The sequence below is a fragment of the Catharus ustulatus genome, chromosome 3 (assembly GCF_009819885.2).
Source record: "Catharus ustulatus isolate bCatUst1 chromosome 3, bCatUst1.pri.v2, whole genome shotgun sequence".
NCBI classification, from domain to species: Eukaryota; Metazoa; Chordata; class Aves; order Passeriformes; family Turdidae; genus Catharus; species Catharus ustulatus.
The window spans coordinates 24670415-24693366 of record NC_046223.1 but is presented as its reverse complement, the minus strand read 5'-3'; the positions used below and the strand labels follow the sequence as shown (position 1 = coordinate 24693366).

The window sequence follows — 22952 nt, the reverse complement described above, 5'->3', positions numbered from 1 at the left end:
GTCTTTTATTCAGTTTTGCAGAATTTGTCTTTTTTTCCTTCCCAAGGAAGTGTAACCCTTTGTCTTGTGAGAAATTCCTGATAGAAAGGAACTTTTCTTACAAGTAATTGGGCTATGATCATGTTAGGTTAGCTTCTTTATGTGCATGAATAGCAAATATGCATAATGTTTACAAATTCTTGAGTCCTGGAATAGACTGAATTCACAGATGGGGGTAGAAAGTACATGTGCAATCCAGTATTACTCATGTAGTTTTCTTGAGGAATATTATGGAGCAGGCAAGACATAAACAGGGGATTTAAATGCAAAGGAGATCCATGTCTGGGTTGAAACACAGTTTGGAAGAGAATGGATTTACATTGAGGGCTTGTGAGTTTAAAAGCCAGATAGATGGCATAAAAGTTGTGCACTGTCTTTTCAACCAAAAGAAGCATATGAAAGTGCTTGATAGAATGAATTTGGGTAGTTCTGAAATCATGGGTTTACCCTATGATGAGCAGCAGAGATGCTGGGAAAAAAAAAGATGCTGTTAAAGTATGTGTGTCATCTACTGCTCAGAGAAGAAACCTAGTAACAAAACTCAGAGTTAGGGATGATGACAAGATTTTCCTCAGAAAAATTCCTTTTCCAGCTAGACCAACTCCAAGGAGGAGGGAAAACTGTCTTCCAATGGGAAAGAGCTTTTTTTCATAATGTGCACTAGTGAGCAAAGCAGTCTCTCAAATTAAATTCCTCCTGCCAGCATCTTGAAGTCTTTGAAGAAATACCCTTTGCATTGATGTGGAGGCTTTGAAGAAAGTCACCCTTAGCAGTGTTATATCTCTGAAGTGATGTAAATCATACATTAATGATAACAGAAGAGTTTCCATTTTATTGTAAACTTACTCTTTTAATAGCTGTCTTATCAATTTGAATCTGGAATTTATGAGAAGATCATTAATTTGGAAAAGTTCACAGACTGAAATAGTGACTGAAATAGTTTCTATTTAAAATAGATACTCTACATTCATAAAATGTAGAACTGTTTTGTAATATAAATAGAAGAGAGAGTACTATATCAGCAGTAAAGATAATTTCCTTGATGGACCAAATGCTTTTGCTGATTCTGAGGGTTCATGGCTCTATCATGGAAGGAGTGACTAAGAAGAAAGATTGAACAGTAGACTGGAAATCTCTGTGTACATTGGAAAAGAGAATTTTACCCAGTACTCTATTTACCTCCTGAGAATAGTCATGCTGCTTTTTTAGCACAATGGAGCAGTTTAGGTAAATATGAGAACTAAAAACTAGAACAGCTTTCATAGAATGGAATGATAGAACACTTTGGATTGGAAGGGGTCTTAAAGATCATCTAGTTGTGAACCCCTGCCATGGACAAGGATTCCACCCACTAGATCAGGTTGCCCAAGGCCCCACCCAACCTGACCTTGAACTTTACGTAAGAGTATTACAAAAGAATGGCTTACAAATTCTTCTGCTGTAGCAGCTGTGGATAAACGGAGCATTTTTCTTACATCTAAAAGTTAAAACCGAAGGATTTTCAACTCTAGTCCGAAACTAAAGTTTGCCTCCCAGTTATGCCTTTTCCCTGTAGGTTAAGGACAGGTTACCATTTGGATTGTTTGTTTTTATTTTGAGCACATTGCATTTTAACCTTCTCTTTGGTAAAAGAAGAACATTAGGGGTTTTTTGTAATGGAACTATTTTTCTGTTTTGTTACCTAATGTAGATTATTTTCCTTATGCATATGTATCAGTTTCATAGACATGCTATAACTATCTTGTAAGTATTCTCTTGAAATGGTTTAATGAATGTTTTGTCCTTACACAAGTTGAACAATGTTACCATTTTAATCTGATAACAGGTATTTTATTGTTAGGATAACTATTTTCATAGCTACTTCGTGTATATTATTGGATACTGTATTGTATCTGAATAAACAATATAAAATTGTGCCTTAGCTTCTGTGAAGGCACAGATCTGTAATTTGTTTTCTTGCAAAATGAGTTCTTATTTGCTATATGGAAAACTTTTGTCTTATAAAGTTATCCTAAATTTTAGGAATTATTGGGATATTTTCCTTGGGAAAAGTTGTAAGCATGATAGGTTATCCAACTTGAAATAATTTTTTTTTTTGGTTTCTGTCCTTTTAGTTTGGGGTGAGCCTTTGGTTTTGTTTTTTTGGGGGGGTGAGGTTGGTTTTTTGCAATTACCTTTCCTCCACTGTATTTACAAGCTGGAAATAGATCCTTAGCTAATGTCATTGCCATGCTTCTGGTCATTTCGGTGCAGCTGAAGATTATCTGCTCTGAAGGAATCATGATCTCATGAAAGCACATAGGAAAACTTAAAGGGAAAACTATTTTATTATGGAAATTCTGATTCTGGTCCTTTGAGAGAAGTTAGAAGACATGCTTAACAGGGTATAAGATTTTCTGTGTGGTCACCTATGCCCAATTCAATTAAAGCTTGATCTCTAAATTTGTAAATAGGAAATCTTGCTGCATTCACCTTCTCACCACTTAGCAGTGCAGCAGCATGTGTTTTTGTGTATATATCTGTACAATTTGCTTGGGAAAAAAAAATCTAATAACCCAGTTCTCTATTTTGACCTTTGGTTTCAGTCTTGTTGAACTATTCTAAATTTGTCCTTAAAAGTATATTGTAAAAATTTTTCAATTATCGTGATTTCCTAATTGTTTTAATTTTTAAAGAAGTTTTATTACATTCCTTTGCAAATACATCAATTTGTCAGATAAAGGTTAAAAATTAGATACATTTTATTCATGTTAAAGTCACACCCAGCTTATTTAAAGGCAGCTTTGACTTAGAGTTGCAAGCCTGAGGATATTGATTTGAATTATGCATGACTGTCTGGTATGCAGTTCCATTAGCCTGCTGGATGGATAATGTAAACATGTTCAGAATTTTAAGTATCCTATATGAGCGGCAGGTTAAAAATAGAGCTGATAAGAGCATGTGTATCTGAAAAAATCCAAATCTTGGAGAATGAAACTACAAAAGGTTCATGTCTTCAAGAGGCTGACTTCAGGTGTGAATGTCTTTCCTTAGAAACTGCTCAGCCCAAACAAGTACAGCTGATGTGTGTGATTTGAACAGGTGACCCCATTGCTGTTGGCTGCTGCAAAACACTGACATCTGTACCAGAAAACACACTCACAACCAAAAGGCCAGGAACAACTCTGTGACTTTTGGCAAAAAAGAGGAGTTGTATCTGTTCTGGTTTAAATTGGTGAAGATTTACTCTAGGGATAAGGCTAATTTCTTCATCTCTTCAAGGAAGATATGATTTATAATGGTATTTGATTTTGCTCAAACTTTCTGTGGCTTTCTGTTCATAGTTATATCTGATCAGTTGTTTGGTTATCCCTGTGTTTTGCTCAGCCAGTAGTTTGGTAGTAGCAATAATGACTTCTGAAACTTTGTTTTTAAATCCTCAGCACTGTACTAGTAGGATTTAAAAATAGTATCTTTTTAGAATTTTGCCCAAGTTCCTGTGAATTTTAATAGAAAAAGATCCGCTACTCTGGAGTGAAAAGTCATCTGTGTTACCAGGTGTTTCTGTTGCATCTGTAGCATTTGTGGCAATTTGATGAGTTAAATGAAAATCAAAAAAATGCTGTTGCACTTATTTTCAACATCTTATGGATACAAAGCAGAAAACTACTCTAATTTTGCGTTAATTTTTACCCATCTTCTCAAAACTCTCTTGCTTGGAATCCTTTGTATTTGGCTTTGTTAAATGCTATACATAATGCCAGAATGGAACTATTTTTAGATTGTTAGAGTGAGAGAGTATAATGATGTCTTTTCCTTGGACTTTACAATTTTCATTTACTTACATCTTAATATAGCAATAATCCCATGAAAATTTGCAAGTATACATACGACTTTAAAGCTGCTCTTGATGATAAAGTTGATTATACTGCTCTGATACTTTTTTTTTTCTTTTCCTCTAAACTCTTGGTTCATGAAATGTATATCCACACCAAAATTTGGCCAAGGGATAATTCTTGGGTAGTATTGGTAAAATTTGAAAAGGTGCTTGGTGTTGATGGTCACTTTCCCTCTTTACTGAGGAATTGTTAATCTGTGAAGAGACAGGCATCTAATGCTCCCCTTCAGAGAAACTCATCCTCCTGCTATTTGATAATAGCTGCTATCTTGACTGTTTTCAGAGTGAGATTCCTTTCACTGGCAATAAGAAGAAGTGCTCTCAATCAGCTGCTTGTCCTGCTACCATTTCTTTCCTGTTAAGAGAAGGCACTTTAGATGAAGAAAATCTTTTGAAATAGCAACAGTAGTTGTCGTAAGTGCTAAAGGCAATCTGTTGGCCACATAAGTCTAGGGAACTGCAGTGGCAATTTTCAGAGAACTTCAATATTTTAAAAAGGAAGAACTTTAGAGGGATGATAACAATGGTGTGATTTCTTTAAAAAAGACTGCTTTGCACTTTTACTCTTTTCAGAGGGGACTGGGGGAATCTCTTGTGTGTTTTTGTGCCCAGTGAAGATAATCCAGGAGAATATTACACAGAGGGGAAACAATAGCATGTGTAACAGTGAATGTAATGGCCTGAATACTGAGCTATTCTGTAAATATCTCCACTGTTCCAGATGCTCTTTTTTTTTTTTTTGTGAGTGGTTCTGAGATAAAACTGCAGAACGGTAATATTTTGGTATAAATGCCACAATATAGCAGTCAATTTTGAGTTCTTTTTCCTTGTTCTCTAGCTTTCAGTTACTTTTAAAAGGAATTTTCAGAGGACAAAAAAAAAGAAGTGAGATTTAATTCTAGTTGAAAGTTCAAAGTAAAAACATTATGTGGCTTTTTTTGTCCCCAAAAGGAAGTTTGAGACAGTTAGAAGTTAAATTTGAAGGTTAAAATAAATCCAGGGAAATATAAGTCTAGCTTACATTGACACTGTTACAAAAATGAAATTTTTTTTTTTTCCTTCATGAAATAAAGAACTTTATGGAAAACTTGCAGAATGATGATGCAGTTATTTCATAATACAAGCAAAAGTTAGAGTCTGGGCTTTATGCATCAGTGTCTCTGGCTTAGATATTATACTTCAAATTCTCTGTATTTTAAAGCAGGGTTGAGCCTATGGATGAGAAGAAGCCAAGTATGGTTTTTTTTGTTGAGTGTTTTCTTGTAATAATTAGGGAAGTTTAGAGAACTGAGGGAAAGAGGCAAGAGTGGCATTTGTCTACTCAATCTTCACTGTCTTTTTTGCTCTTAGTTGCCATCATGACACTCGTTTATGCAGTTTGTGTCTTTCCAATGATTTAATGCATTGAAAATTGGGAGACAGTTCTGAGTCTCTATCAAGTTCATTGGTTTTCCTTCTGGTTATTCCCCTTTACTTTTCACACATAAATTCAGATTATGCCATCAGCACTTGGTTTTTGAATACTGTGTAAATTTTGCTGTCTCAGTGCAAGTCTTTTGTTTTTAAGAAGAGGTCAGAACACAAAAAGCATAATGGGAAAAATCTGTTAACTGCCCTCTTCTACACTGAATAAGTACAAATTATTCCCAGCTTGTTGGAAAGCAATCTGCACTTGAAAATGTCCATAAGAAATTGGTATAAAGAGGGAGTTTAGAGGAGTTCTATTTACTGTAGTTTATGCATAATCTCAATGTTACATGCAATGTTTCTGCGACTCCTTTCAGAAATGCTCATCGAGATTTGCCGTGTTTTACATCTTCTCTGGATATATTGATGTAGAAACACTTAAACTCTGCCTACTCAAAATAAGCAGCAAACTCAGAATGATTGTGTAGTCCCATTTTCATTTCAACACTGTTTCAGTGTTGGTCAGATTAAATTAATTTATGTCTGTACCTTTTTATCCTTATATTTTTCTTGAGCAAAATTCCTGGATTTCAGACAGAAATGAACCTGTTTGTTTACAAATGGTAGTATATGGCATACTTGAATTTTTTTTTTTTTTGGGGGGGGTGGGGGGGTGGCAGTGGGGAGAGAGAGGAAGACAAGCACTTGAAGGGGTTAGATATTCATCCTGTATAGATGGCTTAGATTCCTACTGTGCCAGTTTTCTGGTGTTCGATAAGGCACACAAAGCAGTTGTGGGAGAAAGCATATCACTTGTATCCATGGTAACTCGAAAGATACTTTGGAACTCAAAAGGATGGAATAAGCCAGAGTAATAGGTCTCATTATAAGGGCAAAATACATAAAAGGTTCAGGCATATGCTTTTAATTAGTTGCCAAAAATAGCTGGAATCAGGGATGATGCAATGAAACAATAATTCGTGGTGTTAGAAATGAGCAACACTTGAAATCTAAAAGATGTGCTCAGATGAAAGGCTTTATCTTACCATCTTATGGGTATTCAGTCCATGAATACTAAAAGGTTTGTAATGGTTTCTTAATCATGCTTAGGACATGAGAGTGCACACTGATAAAAGCTCCTGCAAGTCTCATATGACTGTGAGTTTCTGAAGTTCCATAGTGATGGTAATTCTTGTGGCTGTAATGCATCTTCTTATGAATAGTATGTGCAAAGCATTCTCTCCTGTCTCACAAGGGCACTGCTGGAAAAGTAAATGTAATGTGTGCTTCTGTGTAGGGATAACAAACAAGTCATTGAAAATGAAGTTTAATTTGAGGTTAAAGATCCCATATAGTTCAGAATAAGTAATTTTGATTAATTTTAAAATAGGAAGGTAAGCAATGGGGAAAAGTGGAAAAACTTGAATGGATGGACTAGAATTGAATACCAGAGAACAAAAATAGTGCAATATATGAAGTACGAGATATAGGATATTTGAATAACCATTTTAATAAAAATATTTTAATACAGTGAATAATTTTGAAGTTTTCTATTTGAACATCAGTGTTTGTAAGGAATCCATCTTGTATTGCAGTGCAATTCTCCACATTATTTCCTCTGTTGCTATAGAAACTAATTCTAGTGCAGCTGTGATCGCTTATCAAAATTCTAATGTTTCAATAACCATTTCTTATTTTGAGTTATTTAAATAGCCTTGTCTTACTTTGAATCAAACTGCACATTTCATCACTGCTGAATCGTTGACTGGTCAAAATGTTAATGCAAAGTGATGGCAAATGCTGTGGGGTTGTGGTTTGGGGTTTTTTTCCCTTTTTGCTATCTAAGCTATCATACTTACTGTTAAAGTTTGAATAACAAGCAAATTAAGGCTCTTTTCACTTGTTAAAATTTAAAGGTCAATATTTGCTGTCTAAATCAGCATTTTGTAATGCACATTACTTCCCCACTGTAGCCTAATTTATATTTAATATTTAATAAACCTTAAATGGTTCCTGTTACTGGTATGTGGCCATGGGGGTGTGTGTATATGTTTATGTGTATGTTTACATATATGTGTGTGAACTATTTTAGGATGCTTTGAACCTGAAAGTATATGTCTTGACATTTTTGTTTCATTGAAATGAAATTTTCAACGATACTACAGTAGAATGGCCCCAGTTAGCAAAGTATTCCGGATCTCTTTTGCTCCTTGTATTATTTGTTTCCTTATAATTGGGTTTGTTTTTTAGTGTTGGTAGTGGTGGGTTTTGGGGTTTTTTTGGTGTTTTGGGGTTTTTTTTGGCTAGTTGGTGGTTTTGTCTGTTCATTTCTAACAATGGAAGCACCACTCTGGTAGGTCATATATATTTAATTCTGCAGGATGCAGCAACGTTGTAATTGTGACCCATGTTAAACATCTTCCTGCTGATTATGTTTTCGACTGCAAGGCTAAGATCTTGAAAACTTTGCTGACACCAAATTACGAGGAAGGGTGTGATGGTAATTGGCCTAGAGTCATGTGTGGTATACTTTGTGCTGCCATAGCACAGCTACTGAAATGTTCCTGTAGTACTTTTCAGGATAATCACTGACTTTCTAATGAGCATACACTAATTTCATGTACAGTGAAATAAATAATTTTCAAATTTGAAATTATCATACAAACATTTTGCAGCTGTAGCTGTCAGACTTTGATTGCTAATTAACTGCTGTGCACCACCTTTAAGTCTCTCATTCGGTAAGCAGTATCAAACAGTAATTTCAAATTAGGTATATAAATTTTTTCTAGTATAAGAAAGGTCTATGAGAAAAAAAAAAGTTTGATGGATAGGCATGTTTTCACTCCGTGCCAGTGGCTAGTAGGTTTATTATTGCGAGTGTAAGACCAGGACAACACAATTTTCCAGATAGTGTTTTGGGAAGTTCAGTGTGTTGAAAAATGACTGTTCCTAATTGTTCAGTGCTGTTGTTGGTTTGGGTGGATGGCATGGAGGAGCAGTTCCTCTCCTGTTTGTTGTGGGCTGAAACATCATGCTCTAGGTCTTACCAGCCCTTATGTAGCTTGGCCACTGTTTTCTCATCCTCATAAACTCTTGCTTAACTCTGATGGATGGTGGTGTGGCAGATTGAAAATATCTTTACCAGCCAGACTTGTATGCATTTAGTCTTGTCAAAATGCAGAAAATTACCTATTTTACAAATTGTATGACAACTATGGAAACATAGCAACACCTACATCATACATTATATGTAAACCTAGTAAAGCAGCTCATCTGTGACAGTGGGAGGTCTCAGAAGCACTGCAAAGAAGTGCAAGAAATTTAGTTTTGAATAATTGTGTTTCTTTATGCCTGGAGAAACTTGTTTGAGGCCTTGCTGGAGTGAGCAGAACAGACTGACATGCTCCCTGCTGCTTAATCTGTGCCTTTTCTGTGAATTCTTCACCCTCTTACTGGGTGTGTGAAGGAAAGATACCTTGGTTTCGAAGCGTATCCATTTCCTGTGATTTCACAGAATCTAATTTGCCTTTCTTTTTCTGGAGAGTTGGCTCTGTAAATGATACCAGAACCATTCCTAAGCATACTTTCTGCAGACAATAATAGCTAAAAGGTTTTAGAGCAATTCTTGACCACTCATAGACAATTTTCTTCTATTGTTGGCCTGTTAGCTGCTCCTGCAGACTAAGACCCTACTAGCTTTTTGTTTCTGGATTCCAGCTGCTTTTTATTTGGTAAAGTTATGAGAGCTGTTTCAAAACAAAGCAAAAAGCTCTAATTTTTCTAGAATGGTTTTTCCAGACATACTTTAATATACTGCAGGATAGGCAGTCCATTTTACTAGAGCAAGTCACTGGGCCAGTGTGTCAAGGAGGGAAGGAGAGAAAGTGCCTGAATAGATGAGAGGAATCGAGGTCCTTTGGAATTAGAGGATCTGAATAAATAATTACCACTGTCTTCCCACCTAAAGGAAAAATAACAATAAATCTAAATTATAAATGCAAAAATAAATGCTTATCGTGGGAAGTGTCTTGCCTCTTCTGGAATGTAACTAGCTGTGTTCTCTAGGTTGTGCAGATTTTCCCCTACAAATATGGATATTCCCACCCATCAGACATCACTGATTTCTCTTTTATCTCTTTGCTCTGTTGACACTGTTTTTTTTCTCAGATCTGAACTACTTTTTTGCATGTCATATGTTGTTTTCTTTTCCCGTTCCACCACCTCTCTTCCTCTGTCTCTTTTGCTTTGTTATTTTACCTGTTTGTAATTTTTCATTCCTGCTTGCATTTTCTGTTTTTTATTTCTCTCTTTGCACTTTTTATCATTTTCTATACAGATCTACTAAACTTCTCTCCCTTTATTTCTTTTCTTTGTTCAATTGACAACAAACCACTTTTTTTTTTCTGAATCATTGCACTACTTTCTCCTTTTGCCTTTTTTTCCCTCATTCTCTGTACTTTTTTTTTTTTACTGTCCGCGTGATTTATTTTTCATTTTCTGTTCCTTCTCTTCCACTGCAAAGCTGATGATATTGGAAAATTCTGTGGGTATATATATATGTGGGGAGTATTTCATGCTGGTGATGGTATTCCTTTGAAGTGAATTTTAGATCAATAATAATTTAAAAGCCTGAAGTATAAATAAATAAAAACTAAAAAACAAACAAACAAAACCAAACCTTCAAAAACCAACAGAAGAAATGGCTAGAGTACTAGTTGTAAAATACTTGGTTTCTGTTTTTCTGTTCCACAGTTCTCTGAAAGCTTTCTGAAATGAGGAGCACTTCTGAGCTAGATTCACAGCAGTCGTTATTATCTTGTTTTCACCCTGTACTTCAATTCTCCATCCCTAAAATGCCAAATATGTTGACTTCTACTATTATAATACTACCATTATCCACCATAATACATATTTTACTTATATCTATATTAACAGCTGTGAGATAGCCAAATTGTGATCTTATAGCTAGCTGAAGTAGATGGGCAGAAAGTTTAACTCATGCCCTACTGAGATGGTTCAGGCATAATCCTTACAGTGCTGCTTTGTTAGTGACTCACTCCAACAAAGCATCCTCTGCAGTCAAAATTGCTGTGAAAATAAGGCAAAGGAATCAAGCTTTGTTCCTATTCTCTAAGCAATTCTTGATGGAGCTATCTTTTATGGTTCATTTTCACCTGTTAGGGTTAATAAATAGAAAGCTTAAATGGTGGGGGACTTTATGTTGGTTTTTTTTTTTTAATTGCAAAATGTAGCTACCAGGGTAAAGGTATTTTTAAGAAACCATGAAGTTACTGCATTTAAGTTGCAGGAGGAGTTCTCAATAAGAGGTAATTTTATTTTACTTAAAATAAAAGTATGGAAAAAAAAAGAATGATGGAATTGTGGTAGGTAAGTACTGTAAGTAGTGCATATGCTACTGAATTGATCTTGTTTATGCCAGTAAATTAATTAAGATCTTGAATGTTCTTGTATCGCTTAGAAAACTTTTGTATTTTTAAATTTTTGTCAAATATATAACCAAATGTGCCTGAAATGAGCTACAAAAACTTTAAAATGCTCAAGAAAATTATCCATACAAGATATTAATCTTGCTTTCTAATCATGCTTTGTTTCGTCATTTGAGACTGAACAGAATCAGAACAGGAATATTACAGGAGTATTAGCTGTGTGTTACAACACTTCACTGGGAATTAATTTTAGACCTCTGTGGGATTTTTTTCACCTTTTCAGCACTTCATTGCTGCTCAACTCCTGTGCTTACCACCACAGCTGTAGTAGAATTAAACTGGACTAGAATTTGAGCTTTAATTTAAGGTGATAACTGTTCTCAAAAGAAACACAACAAAGACAGGAAAATATTTCCTAAGCCCAAATCCTACTGCTACTGTTTAGAGGTATGAGGGAGATGCTACTGTGCACACACTGGTGAGAAATTGGGATTCTCAGGGGTCTGGGATGCTTTATAGTGGGGGGAGTTTTCAAAGCTTTTAGCTGTTAAGCTCTGAATTTCCCTTAAGCATCCATAAATGCTGGTGAGAGAGATGAATTTGGGAGAATTTTCACAGAGATGATGAAAGGCATTTCCTTGTCACAAAGATATTCCTAAGATTTCAAAGCTGGTTGTCAATCACACTCAGCAAGCAGGACTTCCAGCATATTTTAAAAGAGGGAAGGATAAATAAAAGGAAGATTCTATGCATTTATTTAACTTATTACCTTTTTGGAAGTGATGTTTTTCTAACAGTTTTGATAACTTGGAAGAAACAAACAATGAGCAGAGTGGATAGGAATACCTGTTCATTTATTAAGTTAGCCAACATAGTGATCTGAAAAGTAGTGTAAAGGAGAGTTGTCTGCTTATAAAAATAGCAAAAGTGTAACCAGCATCTAAATGGAACAGAAGATACATTTTTCTACCTGGATGGGCATACTTAGTAGTATACTTAGTACGAATGCTTTGCCTAAGGAAATATAATTACAGAAGGGAAAGCAAACAATTTCACTTCTTAAAGATCACAGCTGTCAAAAAGCTTTAGAGCTGGACAGGGTCTCAGAAAATAGGAGGTTTTAAAAGAAAAAAAAAAGTGTTCTGGAGCTTGATATTGATAGTCACATCAATAAAAGATTAAAAATATTGAACCATTAGATTTAAGCATTATTTAGATGTATTCTGGACAACTGAAAAGTATAAATACAGAACCAGGTAACAGAACTCCTTCCCATTCCAATTTTTATCAATGCTGTAAAACAAATGAGAGAGTGATACTTAAATTAAAAACAAATTAATTCAATAGATGGCAATGTATAATTTTCATTGAAAGGTAACAAAAATATTTGGGAAGGAAACAAAAGAATGCCGTTGACAGCCAGTTTGCAACAATGCTTTTAATAATGTATTTGTAGTTAAAATGTTATAAATGGGACTAATTTTGTAAAGAGATTTTTTTTTCAGTAGTACTGGGATTTTCTGTATTGCTCTGTAAAACAGAACATAAATTCTTACAAACAAGAAGTGCTCTAGTAAGTACAGAGAGCAAGGAGCAAAAGAATAAATTTCTTTTTTAGGGAAACAAAACCGAGCTGTAGATTCACAGGCTCAAGATGTAAACAGACACAGTAAAAAAAATACTATGTGTGTTTCAGCTATTTCAGTTGGTCTTAGACTTTTCCTGTGGAAGAAAATTAAAGTTTTAAGGACTGGACAGAAAGATAATTCTATCATTTTGAATTACTTTTATTTAAAAAGCAAAAGAGAACCTTATTATTACATGAATGACCGTTAGCATTAGCTTGAGAGAGTGAGGGACATGCAGTGCTAAGAGCATCATGTGACATCAGGTGTAAATAATTGCAGTGCTGTTTTGATTTCCATAGGTCTGCGGTTAAGCTCATAGTGATGGAATTTTCTAAAAATTAGGAAGCAGAGTTATCTATTATTGAAAAAAATCAACAAAACAGTCAAACAGATATTATGCTTTTTCTTGTTTGTGGTGAATTACCTAATGTAGATGATAGTTCGACTGTTAATAGAAGTCTAAAATGTAGCAAATGCAAAAAGAAAGAATTTTTTTTCAGTTGTCCATAATGATCCCATATCACTCCTATATTCCCCTTTTTTCATTAAGTATGACTCATGCCATAATTCTTTTGGGAAAGAAGTAGAATAATGCCGAGATAATTTGTTGTTCTGTGAAATAATTTGAGTTTTGTCCTCACAAAAATGCATGTAAACTTTCCATTTTAAAGGAAGGAGAGGCCTGAGGTTTCATTCAATATTTAATGTTTATATTTTATACTCCCTGTAATGTGGGGTAATTCAGTCAACATAATATTTTTGGATGGTAGAAAAGTTCAAACATGAAAATTCCATTTGGACTGTCTGTGCTGCCTATCAGAAATCTCTACGGGTATTTAATCATTCAGAATAAGAAAGGTTTCTTTAATTTTTAAACATGTATTTCATTTTATGTTTTATTTAAATTGTCTTAACATTTACATAGAACCCCTTGAAGGCTTGAAAACTTGAAATTTACGTTTGATTAAAAAATAAGTAATTATGTAGCAGAGTGTGAGCAGAGATATATTAGAGAAAGGAAAGGTAGCATTTGAGTATGAAGATATTCTGACAATTACAAAATATGACTTGCAAAAATTACTGATTTATGAAGCAATTATTTATTTTAAAGGAACTGGATGTCAGATTCCAATAGGGGTGTTGTGGTACCATTGCCTCCCACAACAATATGAATTTTTAAAGAAATACTGTACATGAGAAACTCAAAGCTGCGGCAGTGTAGTTAATGATGGCTTATGAGACAGGGGAATTAAAGGCACAAGGTTAGTTTCTTTTCCCTTGTTAAGGGATGTGCATTCTTGGAATTGCCCAGGAAATATGGGCTAAGGGAGGCTGGGTTGGTACTGCTACTGTGAACCTCTGGGAAAAATAATTAGGACAGGAAAGTCTAAATGCTGTAAACATGGGAAAAGGACATCAGCAGCTGTGTGGTGAAATGTGCAGCCTAGCATGGTCCATGAAAGACCAGAACAGAGAGGAGAAATGAGCAGCATTGGAAGAAGCAATTTCAAATGGTAACTGAAAACCTAAAGCATTTCTTATTATAAACTTCTGCATCTTTAGACTTTGATTCCCCCCAGCAAAATGACTGAAATTTTTTCTGGATTTTCTCATAGTTATCAACTGTATGTTCCAGGAATGCTCAGTTTGGCCTAGGTTGTTGTGTCAGATTTAACTTGTGAGTCTCTTGAGGTTGATGGCAAGGTATGTATCACCCCACTTAGACCTGCAATCTGTCCTACAGGGGCTTCTGAAACAGATGAACCTTCACTGTTTAATAAACAGCACTGAAAAGAGGATATTTGTTTACTTCTGCCTTAAATGTGCTAATGACAGTTTACATGCTGTAATTTCTGAGTGTACCAGCAAAATGCTGATCTGCTCAGGTTTGTCAGGTATTTCATTTATGGTTCTGGCTTCTTCAGCTATTAAGCAAGGTGCTTACTATCACCACGGAGTGAGTGTTTTCCCAGCTGACTAAGGGAGGATTAAAACTTTTTTTGAAATAGTTAACCCTTTAAAAAGTATTTATTCAAATCTTTCTATTGACACCAATACACTGTATTCTCAATTTAGAATTTACCAAATACTCATAACTAAACAAATTTAATTTCACTCATATTACGAGAATGCCAAGTATTTTCTCATACTTTGGGTGGAGAACTGAAGGTGAGGTTTTTCTTTCTGTTTGTCTTTTTTCTGTTACGACATTTTCTGGCTGGTAGGAACCTCAGACTAAACGTGATTTGTTTTCTCCATGATTGTATCTTACTTCCACTTTTAGGACATATGTTGGCTTGTTTTTTACCCTGTCTTTCTAGCCCAAGGTGATGTGGTTATTTAATGTGATTAATCTCATTTACAAATGAATTTACAAAAAATATTTTCTATGTGATTTGAAATTTGCATAGGAGCAATGCAATTATTAATTTTAGATTTTCAGTGTAACCATTTGCTTGTAACTCTTTAGCAGATGTTATTAGCCACATTCAGTGGTCTTCTTCAGAGAGGTGTTCTTTGGCTTTGTCACAGTACAGAAGTACACATAGCTGTGTATGAAATTTATACCTTAAGTAAAAAGTACAAGGTATGTAACAGGGGGTTCATGTGTAAATATGCACACACCTCAGATCATGCTTGCTTTTCAGCTCCAAATGTTTTCTCCAATGCAGTTAGTGATAAGCCCGCAAACACTAGCAGTGGTTTTGTATTTTAAACTTTGATGCATATGCAAAATCTTATTAGACAGATTGTCAAAGTTAGTCGCTACTTCTGAGCAATTTTTAAGGAAAATTCCCAGGATCAGATATTTAGTATTGCTGTATTCACTGCTGTCTGTGATATCATTTGGCTTTGATATCATCAGTCATTAGAATGTCTCAATGGAATTCAAATCTTCATGGTTTTCAAAGAACTGTAACAAAAAAAAATCATTTTGTTGCATCATTTACTGTGGGAAGGGGAAAATTAAAATAATACATTTTCACCTTGAGAATTAATTTGAAAACTTAGATATCTTTTTATGTAGAAAAAGCTGTTGTTCTCTAGACAGATTTATCCCTAGATTTTAATCCCAGATATTAGTTTTAAGAATTTACATGCTATTTTAGTTTGTTAAACTGCAGTTGGAAAAACATGTAGTTAAAACCTGCCCCGGTGTTTTAGCTTTTTCTGAGATTTTTGCATCACAGCTGGTTAATAAGAATTTTGTCTTCACTTCTTGCATGCCTACATTAAAAGCATCTTTTCTATCACACAACCCGTACAGTTTTCCCATAGGGACATATAATGGAGTTCATCAAAGTGAAAAAAGTGAGTCACACAGTCATTTATTTACTGATGTAAGCCAATAATGGTGTTGATAGTTACCTGGACACACTTTCATTTCGTTAGACAATGGAAAAGCTGGGTCTTAAAAATTCTTAGCAGACTTGGTGACAAGTGAACGGAAACTCAGGGCTGCTGTGCTGTTTGTCTTTGGCAACAATGAGCAGAAATGCTGTTTTTCTGAATTTTCTGGAATATTTAATTATATGCATTATGACAAAGAACTCCAGTTTTCATGGTATAGACAGTCAAATTATATATATTATTATTTTATTATTATTGAAATAGGAGTCTAGAATCTAAAATTATGTCTATCTAGTTTCATGGGCACAAGTTGTCTAATATTCATAGGTAAGGTTTCATGTTTATCTGCTAGACAGATGACTACAATCCAAGTGTAGGATTGCCTGCTGTCTGTATTGTTTTCCAGCCCTTTGGAACTGGATTTTCAGGAGTTAATAGAACTGGCTCACTAACAGCAGACCATCTTTTGCAGGAGTGCTAGAACAGTATTTTGGAATCACACTGTATGGCAGGCTGGCTCTGAAGGGTTTATCAGAGATGAGAGGGCTCCTGACAGTGGTTTCATCTTGTTGGAGTGTTTTAATTACTTGTTTGCCATGGTTCTTTTAGGAGCTGTTGAAATAGAGAAGAGCCCTGCATTCCCCAGTTAAGACTTTCTTTAACTTGCTTGTTTGATAGGTTTTTCTGTGAGCAAAATGGTATGTTTGACACCAAAAAACATTTTTGCTTTGAAATTTTTATGTATAAGGTAATTCCTTATGTCAGGGGCATTGAAATCTTCATTGAAACCTCTACAGAAAATGTAAACGAAATATGAGACAGTTCTTTACCTCTCCTTGATATTCCTTTCATTTCAGCTGCTGCACACCTTGCTTTTTCCCAATTCTATTCAACTGTGTAATGCTGCATAGCAAAATATGAGATAAAAAATTGAAGTGTAGTTATTTTGAATTAACTTTCTGTGTCTGTAACCATGCATCAGGTTTAATTTCTGAGATGTATAACCACATTTCTATCTATCTATCTAGTGTGAAAAGCAAAGATGGTCAGCATCAAGTATTCATCCCAAGCACAAGATTGCCCATGATCCTTTTTCCACTGTCTTTAGTGACTAGAGGTAGTGTGTAACTTCCAGACACTGGATATGTACCCCTTTGTTTTCCTTAATGAGTAATAAAGAATCTGAGACACTGCTTCACTTTTTAAATTCTCTAGTGAGCAGAGTTCACTTCTGTGAAAGGTTGTCTTTTTTAGTACCTGACTTGTCTTGAGTTGGTTTAGTATCTCCCTGGTGGACAACTGCATGGGAGGTAATCAGCTTGATATCATGGCTTTAGGGAGTGCATTTTGTTTCCATAATTGGCCTACATTCCATCTGCACAGAATCTGACTTAAGATTTCCCAAGGTTTTTGCAAGGTAAGCATCCCTGAAATTCAAACCTAGAATTTTTGTCATGTCATATCTGTGCTATATTTATTTACATGGGGTTTGCACAATCCATTCTGACTATACACTTAAAACTTTGCTTTTATCTAAATTTCTTTCATCTGAGAGATCACTCATTTCCGTTTTTAACAATTTTTTTTAGTAGTATTTTTCATCTGATTTGAAATTTAAAACTTAAAAAAAAAATACATAGATTTTAAAATTCTCTGTCCAGGCATTTAGATTTACATTTTCCACAGAGCTGTTTGAACAGTGAATAATTAGAAAGTAAGTAAAGCATTTTCACTTATTCTCAGCAAACTGCATTCAGAGGATGAGAAGAACGCCTCCGCTGGATGAACTGCAGCCGCCTCCATACCAGGATGACAGTGGCTCTCCTCATCTTTCCTGCACGCCTTCCGAAGTGGGAGACAGCAAATGTGAATATTCCCAGTGTAGCAACAGCCCAAGGTGCTCCTATAAGTGCCCAAGTGAGGGAAGCACGGGACATGAAATAGAAAGCTTTCATAACAAAGGATACGAAGAGGATGTTCCGAGTGATAGCACAGCGGTTCTTAGCCCAGAGGTAAATGAAAATGCCTGAGTGTGGTGAAGCACTTTTTTAAACTAAAGATGAATGCACAGTTACATGGGCACTAATACTGCAGCTCAGTTCATTTAAAAAAAAAAAAACATTGTCAGCATATATGACAATAGGATTTCAGATTGTTCGTATTGCTGTAGTTACCTTTATGGTACCTTAACTTTCAAACCAGCTCCCAGTATGAGTGAATTATTTTTTAAAACATTTTAAACCAGTCAGAAAATTTCGTCACACTGTAAGGACTGTAGTCAAAATTCTTTCACATGATTTTTCAGACAGCCCCAAATAAAAGTTCTGTTAATGCTTTTTTCAAACTGAACACCCCATAATGTAAAACAAGTTTCATGAGGAAAAAAAAGATTACCAAGGGTTTTTTTTCAGTTATTGATGTGGTATAGTGATTTGGGCCACTTAATGTTCTTGTTTTTCCACTACAAATTGTAATTATATATATGTATTTTTTTTTCTGTGAAGAAACCATCTTTTCTGACATGTATTTCATTGAAGTGCCTTTAACAACCAGTTACTGCACTGACATCTATGGGTAGGTCTAATTAGTGATGCCATGTGCAGAAAAAGCTCTTTCGGTACAGATTCATCTTTTGTTGCTACCTGAAGTTTTGAAGTGCGTGTTGGAGCTCAGTCCTGATGTATCTGTCTAAGTAGCCCTGTTGGTAAGCTGATGTTGTGTACCTGAGGTGTTGGTGCAAGGTCTGGAAGGCCCAGCTGCCAGACCTTCCCATTTTGTGTCACTCATTAATGTAAGCATGTTTGGTAAGAACTGAGAATGCTGCCAGCTTTTTTTATAGCCATTCAAAGCTTCGGGAGTGAAGCCTTTAGAGGAATGCATTCCCACAGCTATGTGGCAGCCAGGTTAAAATAAGAACATTTCTTAGCCCAGAAGGCTTTGTTTTGGCATCCATTTGTTCATGTGAACAGGCTTATTTTTTGTAATGTGAAGACGCACTTGAAATACCTTTGTTTTACGTGCTTTGAATAATTTATTGTATGAGCAGTAGGTTAACCTGTACTTGTAAATATTTTCTGTTTCAGTATCCCTAGCAAACTGGCTGTTGTAACTTTATAGGGGATCAGTATTTTATTCAAAACTTGAAGTGACAATAAACCGTTTGGATTTTAAGTTTACAATACAGTTAGGACTGATGTGGTTTACAGAGAGTTCAGAAGATGAGTTCAGAACAGATGTATCTTCTACACTTCCAGTAAAATTACTTTAATAAAGCCACCATAGTGACATCCTTTGCCATAGCAGAGGGGTTGGAACTAAAAGATCCTTAAGGTTCCTTCCAACCCAAAATCTTCTGTGTTTTATGTTTCCATTATAATTTTTGGCATATTCATATAACTCTTTTGGACTGCAACAGGAGCTGTGTGTGCAAGTAGGTTTGTAATTCCTTTATTCTTTGCTGGCATCTCACTCTGCTCTCAATCATTGGCTGTCTCTTCAAGCAACGTAATAGGTGAACTTTAAAATACATGTGTAAAATATGTGAAATAAGGTGGTTTTATCTTGTAAAAAATATATATACTTTCAAGTGTTGGGGGGCATAGTAGAAGAGATCATTACAGCTTAATTCAATCTGAGCTCAGACTGATTGGCTCCTGGCTTTTGGTGGTATTGGCCAGGTAAAGTCTTGATTTCATCTTGACTACCAGTCAGCCATCTCCTTGGGTTTTCAGTGCTTAATAACCTTGTTTACGAAATGAACAAAAAGATCATAGTGCCTTCATATTGTCTCGAGTAAACCGTGTATTTCCATGCTAGATTTAATAATAGAATGCAATAAATAAATAAATAATTGGGTTTTTTCCCCTTCTTCTTCAGGATATGTCAGCTCGAGGATCATCTTCACAGCTTCCTAAACCTTTTGATCCTGAGCCAGTAGCTAAATATGGCACACTGGATGTGACTTTTGACTATGACTCACAGGAACAGAAGCTTTTGGTGACAGTGACAGCTGTCACAGACATTCCAACATACAGCAGGACAGGTGGAAGCTCGTGGCAAGTACACCTAGTTCTTCTCCCTATAAAGAAGCAGAGAGCAAAAACCAGCATCCAGCGGGGACCGTGCCCTGTCTTCACAGAGACATTCAAATTTAATCACGTCGAGTCGGAGATGATTGGGAATTATGCGGTTCGCTTTCGACTCTACAGCGTACGGCGCATGAAAAAAGAGAGGATTGTGGGAGAAAAGATTTTTTACTTGACAAAATTGAATCTTCAAGGGAAGATGTCAGTGCCAGTGATACTGGAACCTTCTTACAGTCTGCCTGTGAGTATTAAATGAGGCAGAATAAGAATGCAGTGAGATACAGTGTCCTGAATTCTGAATAAGAATAGTGTGTATATTTATAGAGTCATCACATCCACTCAGCTTTTGAACATTCATAGCACTGCTTTAGCACAATAAAATTTCCTTAGAGCTTCTGTGAGTACATTCACTTTCCACCTGCAAAAACTGGCCATATTTTTTCTTTTAATTACTTAGAAATTTCCAGTCCATAAATAGGAATATAGTGGTGAATGTATGTATCCATGCATACAGATATGTGTATGTATATGTATGTAATAGTATTATCTTTACCACCTACAGCACTTCAATTGAAAGAGAAAAAACACACCAGAGTGGAAGAAAAAAGAAGCTATACTAGCAAATGTCCTCCATCTGTTGCAATTAAGTCTTGGTTGCAAATAGGTATTTTCCTTGCAAGAAAGAAAGACAGGAAAGAGGAATTTTGAAAGTATAAAGCCATTTTTAATAACTCCACATTAGAACCTTGGAAATGATTGATTTCTGGTTCAGTCTGAAGTGAAAAGTACAGTAATTTCACGAATACAAGCCGCACCAATTTGACTAAAATTTTGGTGGAAACCCGGAAGTGCGGCCAATATTCCGGGGCGGCTAATACATTAACAAAATTCTAAAAGCTGCCAACACGGAAGTGAGAGCCCGCGGCAGCCCCAAGCCAAGCTGGAGCCCGGCCGGCCCCGGCAGAGGTGGGAAAGCCTGGCAGAGGCGGGACCAGCAGTGTGGGGGGCGGGCGGCTGAGCCTGAGCCAGCAGGGCGGGGCAGGGGGGCGGCAGAGCCCGGGCCAGCAGGGCGGGGGAGCCCGGGAGAACTGGGGCTAGCAGTGCAGGGGAGCATGGCAGAAGCAGGAAGGCCGGCGGGTGGGGCTGCCTGGCAGCGGGGGAAGCCCAGCAGAATCGGGGCCAGCAGCGTGGGGGAGCCCGGCGGTGCGGGGGCCTGCAGTGCCGGTCAGGGCGAGGAAACGCGGCGGCGGTGCAGACGGGAGGGGGCGGCCGGCGAACCGGGCGGCGGCGGCGGCAGCCCGCCGGCAGGGCTAGCGAACGCAGCAGTGGGGCGGTGCTGACGGGAGAGGGGGGCCAGCGAGCCCGGCGGCGGCGGCAGCACCACCTGGCCAGCCCCGCCGAGCCGTGGCGCTGAGCTGGGCTACCCGGCCCTGTCGGCAACCATGAGCGGGCCGAGCCTGCCTGGCCCCGCCCCGAGCCAGTAAAGCCCGCTATGCCGCGATCCTGTTACTAATTGGCCAATTTGTGAAAGCTGCGCACGGATTCTCGCGACGAACGAAAGTGCGGCTAATATTCGGGGTGCGGCTTATCTATTGACAAAGACAGCAACATTGTCGAGGCACCGGAAGTGCGGCTTATACTCCGTGCGGCTTGTATTCGTGAAACTACTGTAATTGAAACTGAAAAGGATTTTTCTGAACAAACAACTACCTGTCTGATGAACAAAATTATTTGTCCCTCAAATAATATTTCTAATAAAGCAAAGCAACGGATAAACATTAAGGATAAACATAGGTATCATTATCAATAAACACAGAAGTTCACTAAACTGGCAGTGAACACCATCTTCTTTTTGTTTCTGTAAGAATTTAAGTATGCTTTTGTCCAGAAAGAGAATGTCTGTCATGTGATCTGGGCATCTTAGACTAGGAGTGCTTGAGATTTCCTTGCTAAAGAGTTGCATGTGTGTTATATTGCAGATATATTTTTGGGGAAAAAATCATGATTATCAAGGACATCCATATTTGTTGTATTTATTTTGTGGGAATTTTTTTTTAAACAATCAATAAAATAAAAGGAGAGGGAGCAGGGAAAGAAAGATCTTTTTTTTTTTTTTTTAGGTGAAGCAAAGCAATTAATTTTTTCTGCACTTTGGGAAAAAAAAAGTTTGGATCAGTCAAAATGGTGTTTCTGGTGAACATGAGTATTGCCAAATATTCAAAGGCTGTTGTATTTAATGATTGAAAATATAATTATTAGTAAAAGCTGAGTTTAAATCATGGATCTGGTAGAGGATCAACTGACAATAGAGCAGGTTTCTCATGGTTCCTTAAGAAGCACAAATCAGTATAATCTAAGGATGAAATGGTTCACCTCTATAGAGTATAATTCCTTAGTGAGAAGTTTGCTAGTTTCACAGCTTGGAAAAAAGCACCCCATGACCCGAAACATTGAATATTCTCAAGGTACTTGCTTAATTTGCGTGTTTTCAATAAGTTTGTGTATAAAATGTAGTAGTCATTGAAAAAGGGCAGTGAATGGGCCAAGTTTGTGATTGATTGGTGTGTCCTCTATGTACACTGGTTATTCTTCAGTATTATTTTCTTGAATTTTTGTGATAGGCAGAATAAAACCAAGTTCCATTAGGCATGAAAGATGATAATTATTTTCTTTTATGGTAAGGCATGGTGTGCCAGCATTTTTTGGCTCAGTTTTTGAGGGTTGGAACAAGAATAAGGAATATTGGTAGAAAGTGAAGGGATCTTCCAGAGTTGTTTGTTGTAACAGCATTTAAGCAGCTCTACCTGTTACTGGAAAGGATCCTTCAGAGTCATGATAGCTTGAATGAGGATCTGTGGTCGTCTGGAACTATGCAAATCAGTTTTTAAACCTTTGGGAATTCATTCACTGCTGAGTTTATATGTATTTTTATCTTATCATTTATAACCAATCTATTATTTTTTTCAGTGAGCAGATTTATTGCAGGATTTAACATCTATTTGTTTTGCAAAAGTGTTAAAAATTCAGTGTGTTTTTAGGATGCATTTCTGGAAGTGAGTGGCATACTTGGGCTCTTGAGCTCAAGCCCTGGTTACTCAAAACAGCCAAGTCATCTTGA

The 22952-nt window shown here is 36.5% G+C and overlaps 1 protein-coding gene across 3 annotated transcripts in view; it reads left to right on the top strand.

Moving 5' to 3' along the window:
• SYT14 (synaptotagmin 14) overlaps nucleotides 1–22952 on the top strand; it is an 82825-nt gene that overhangs the window by 43451 nt on the left and 16422 nt on the right. For all 3 annotated transcript variants that reach the window (XM_033055121.1, XM_033055120.1, XM_033055119.1), the window contains 2 exons: nucleotides 17493–17761; nucleotides 19626–20075. In XM_033055121.1, coding sequence (XP_032911012.1) covers nucleotides 17493–17761; nucleotides 19626–20075 — 719 coding nt within the window. The remainder of the gene's footprint in view (nucleotides 1–17492; nucleotides 17762–19625; nucleotides 20076–22952) is intronic.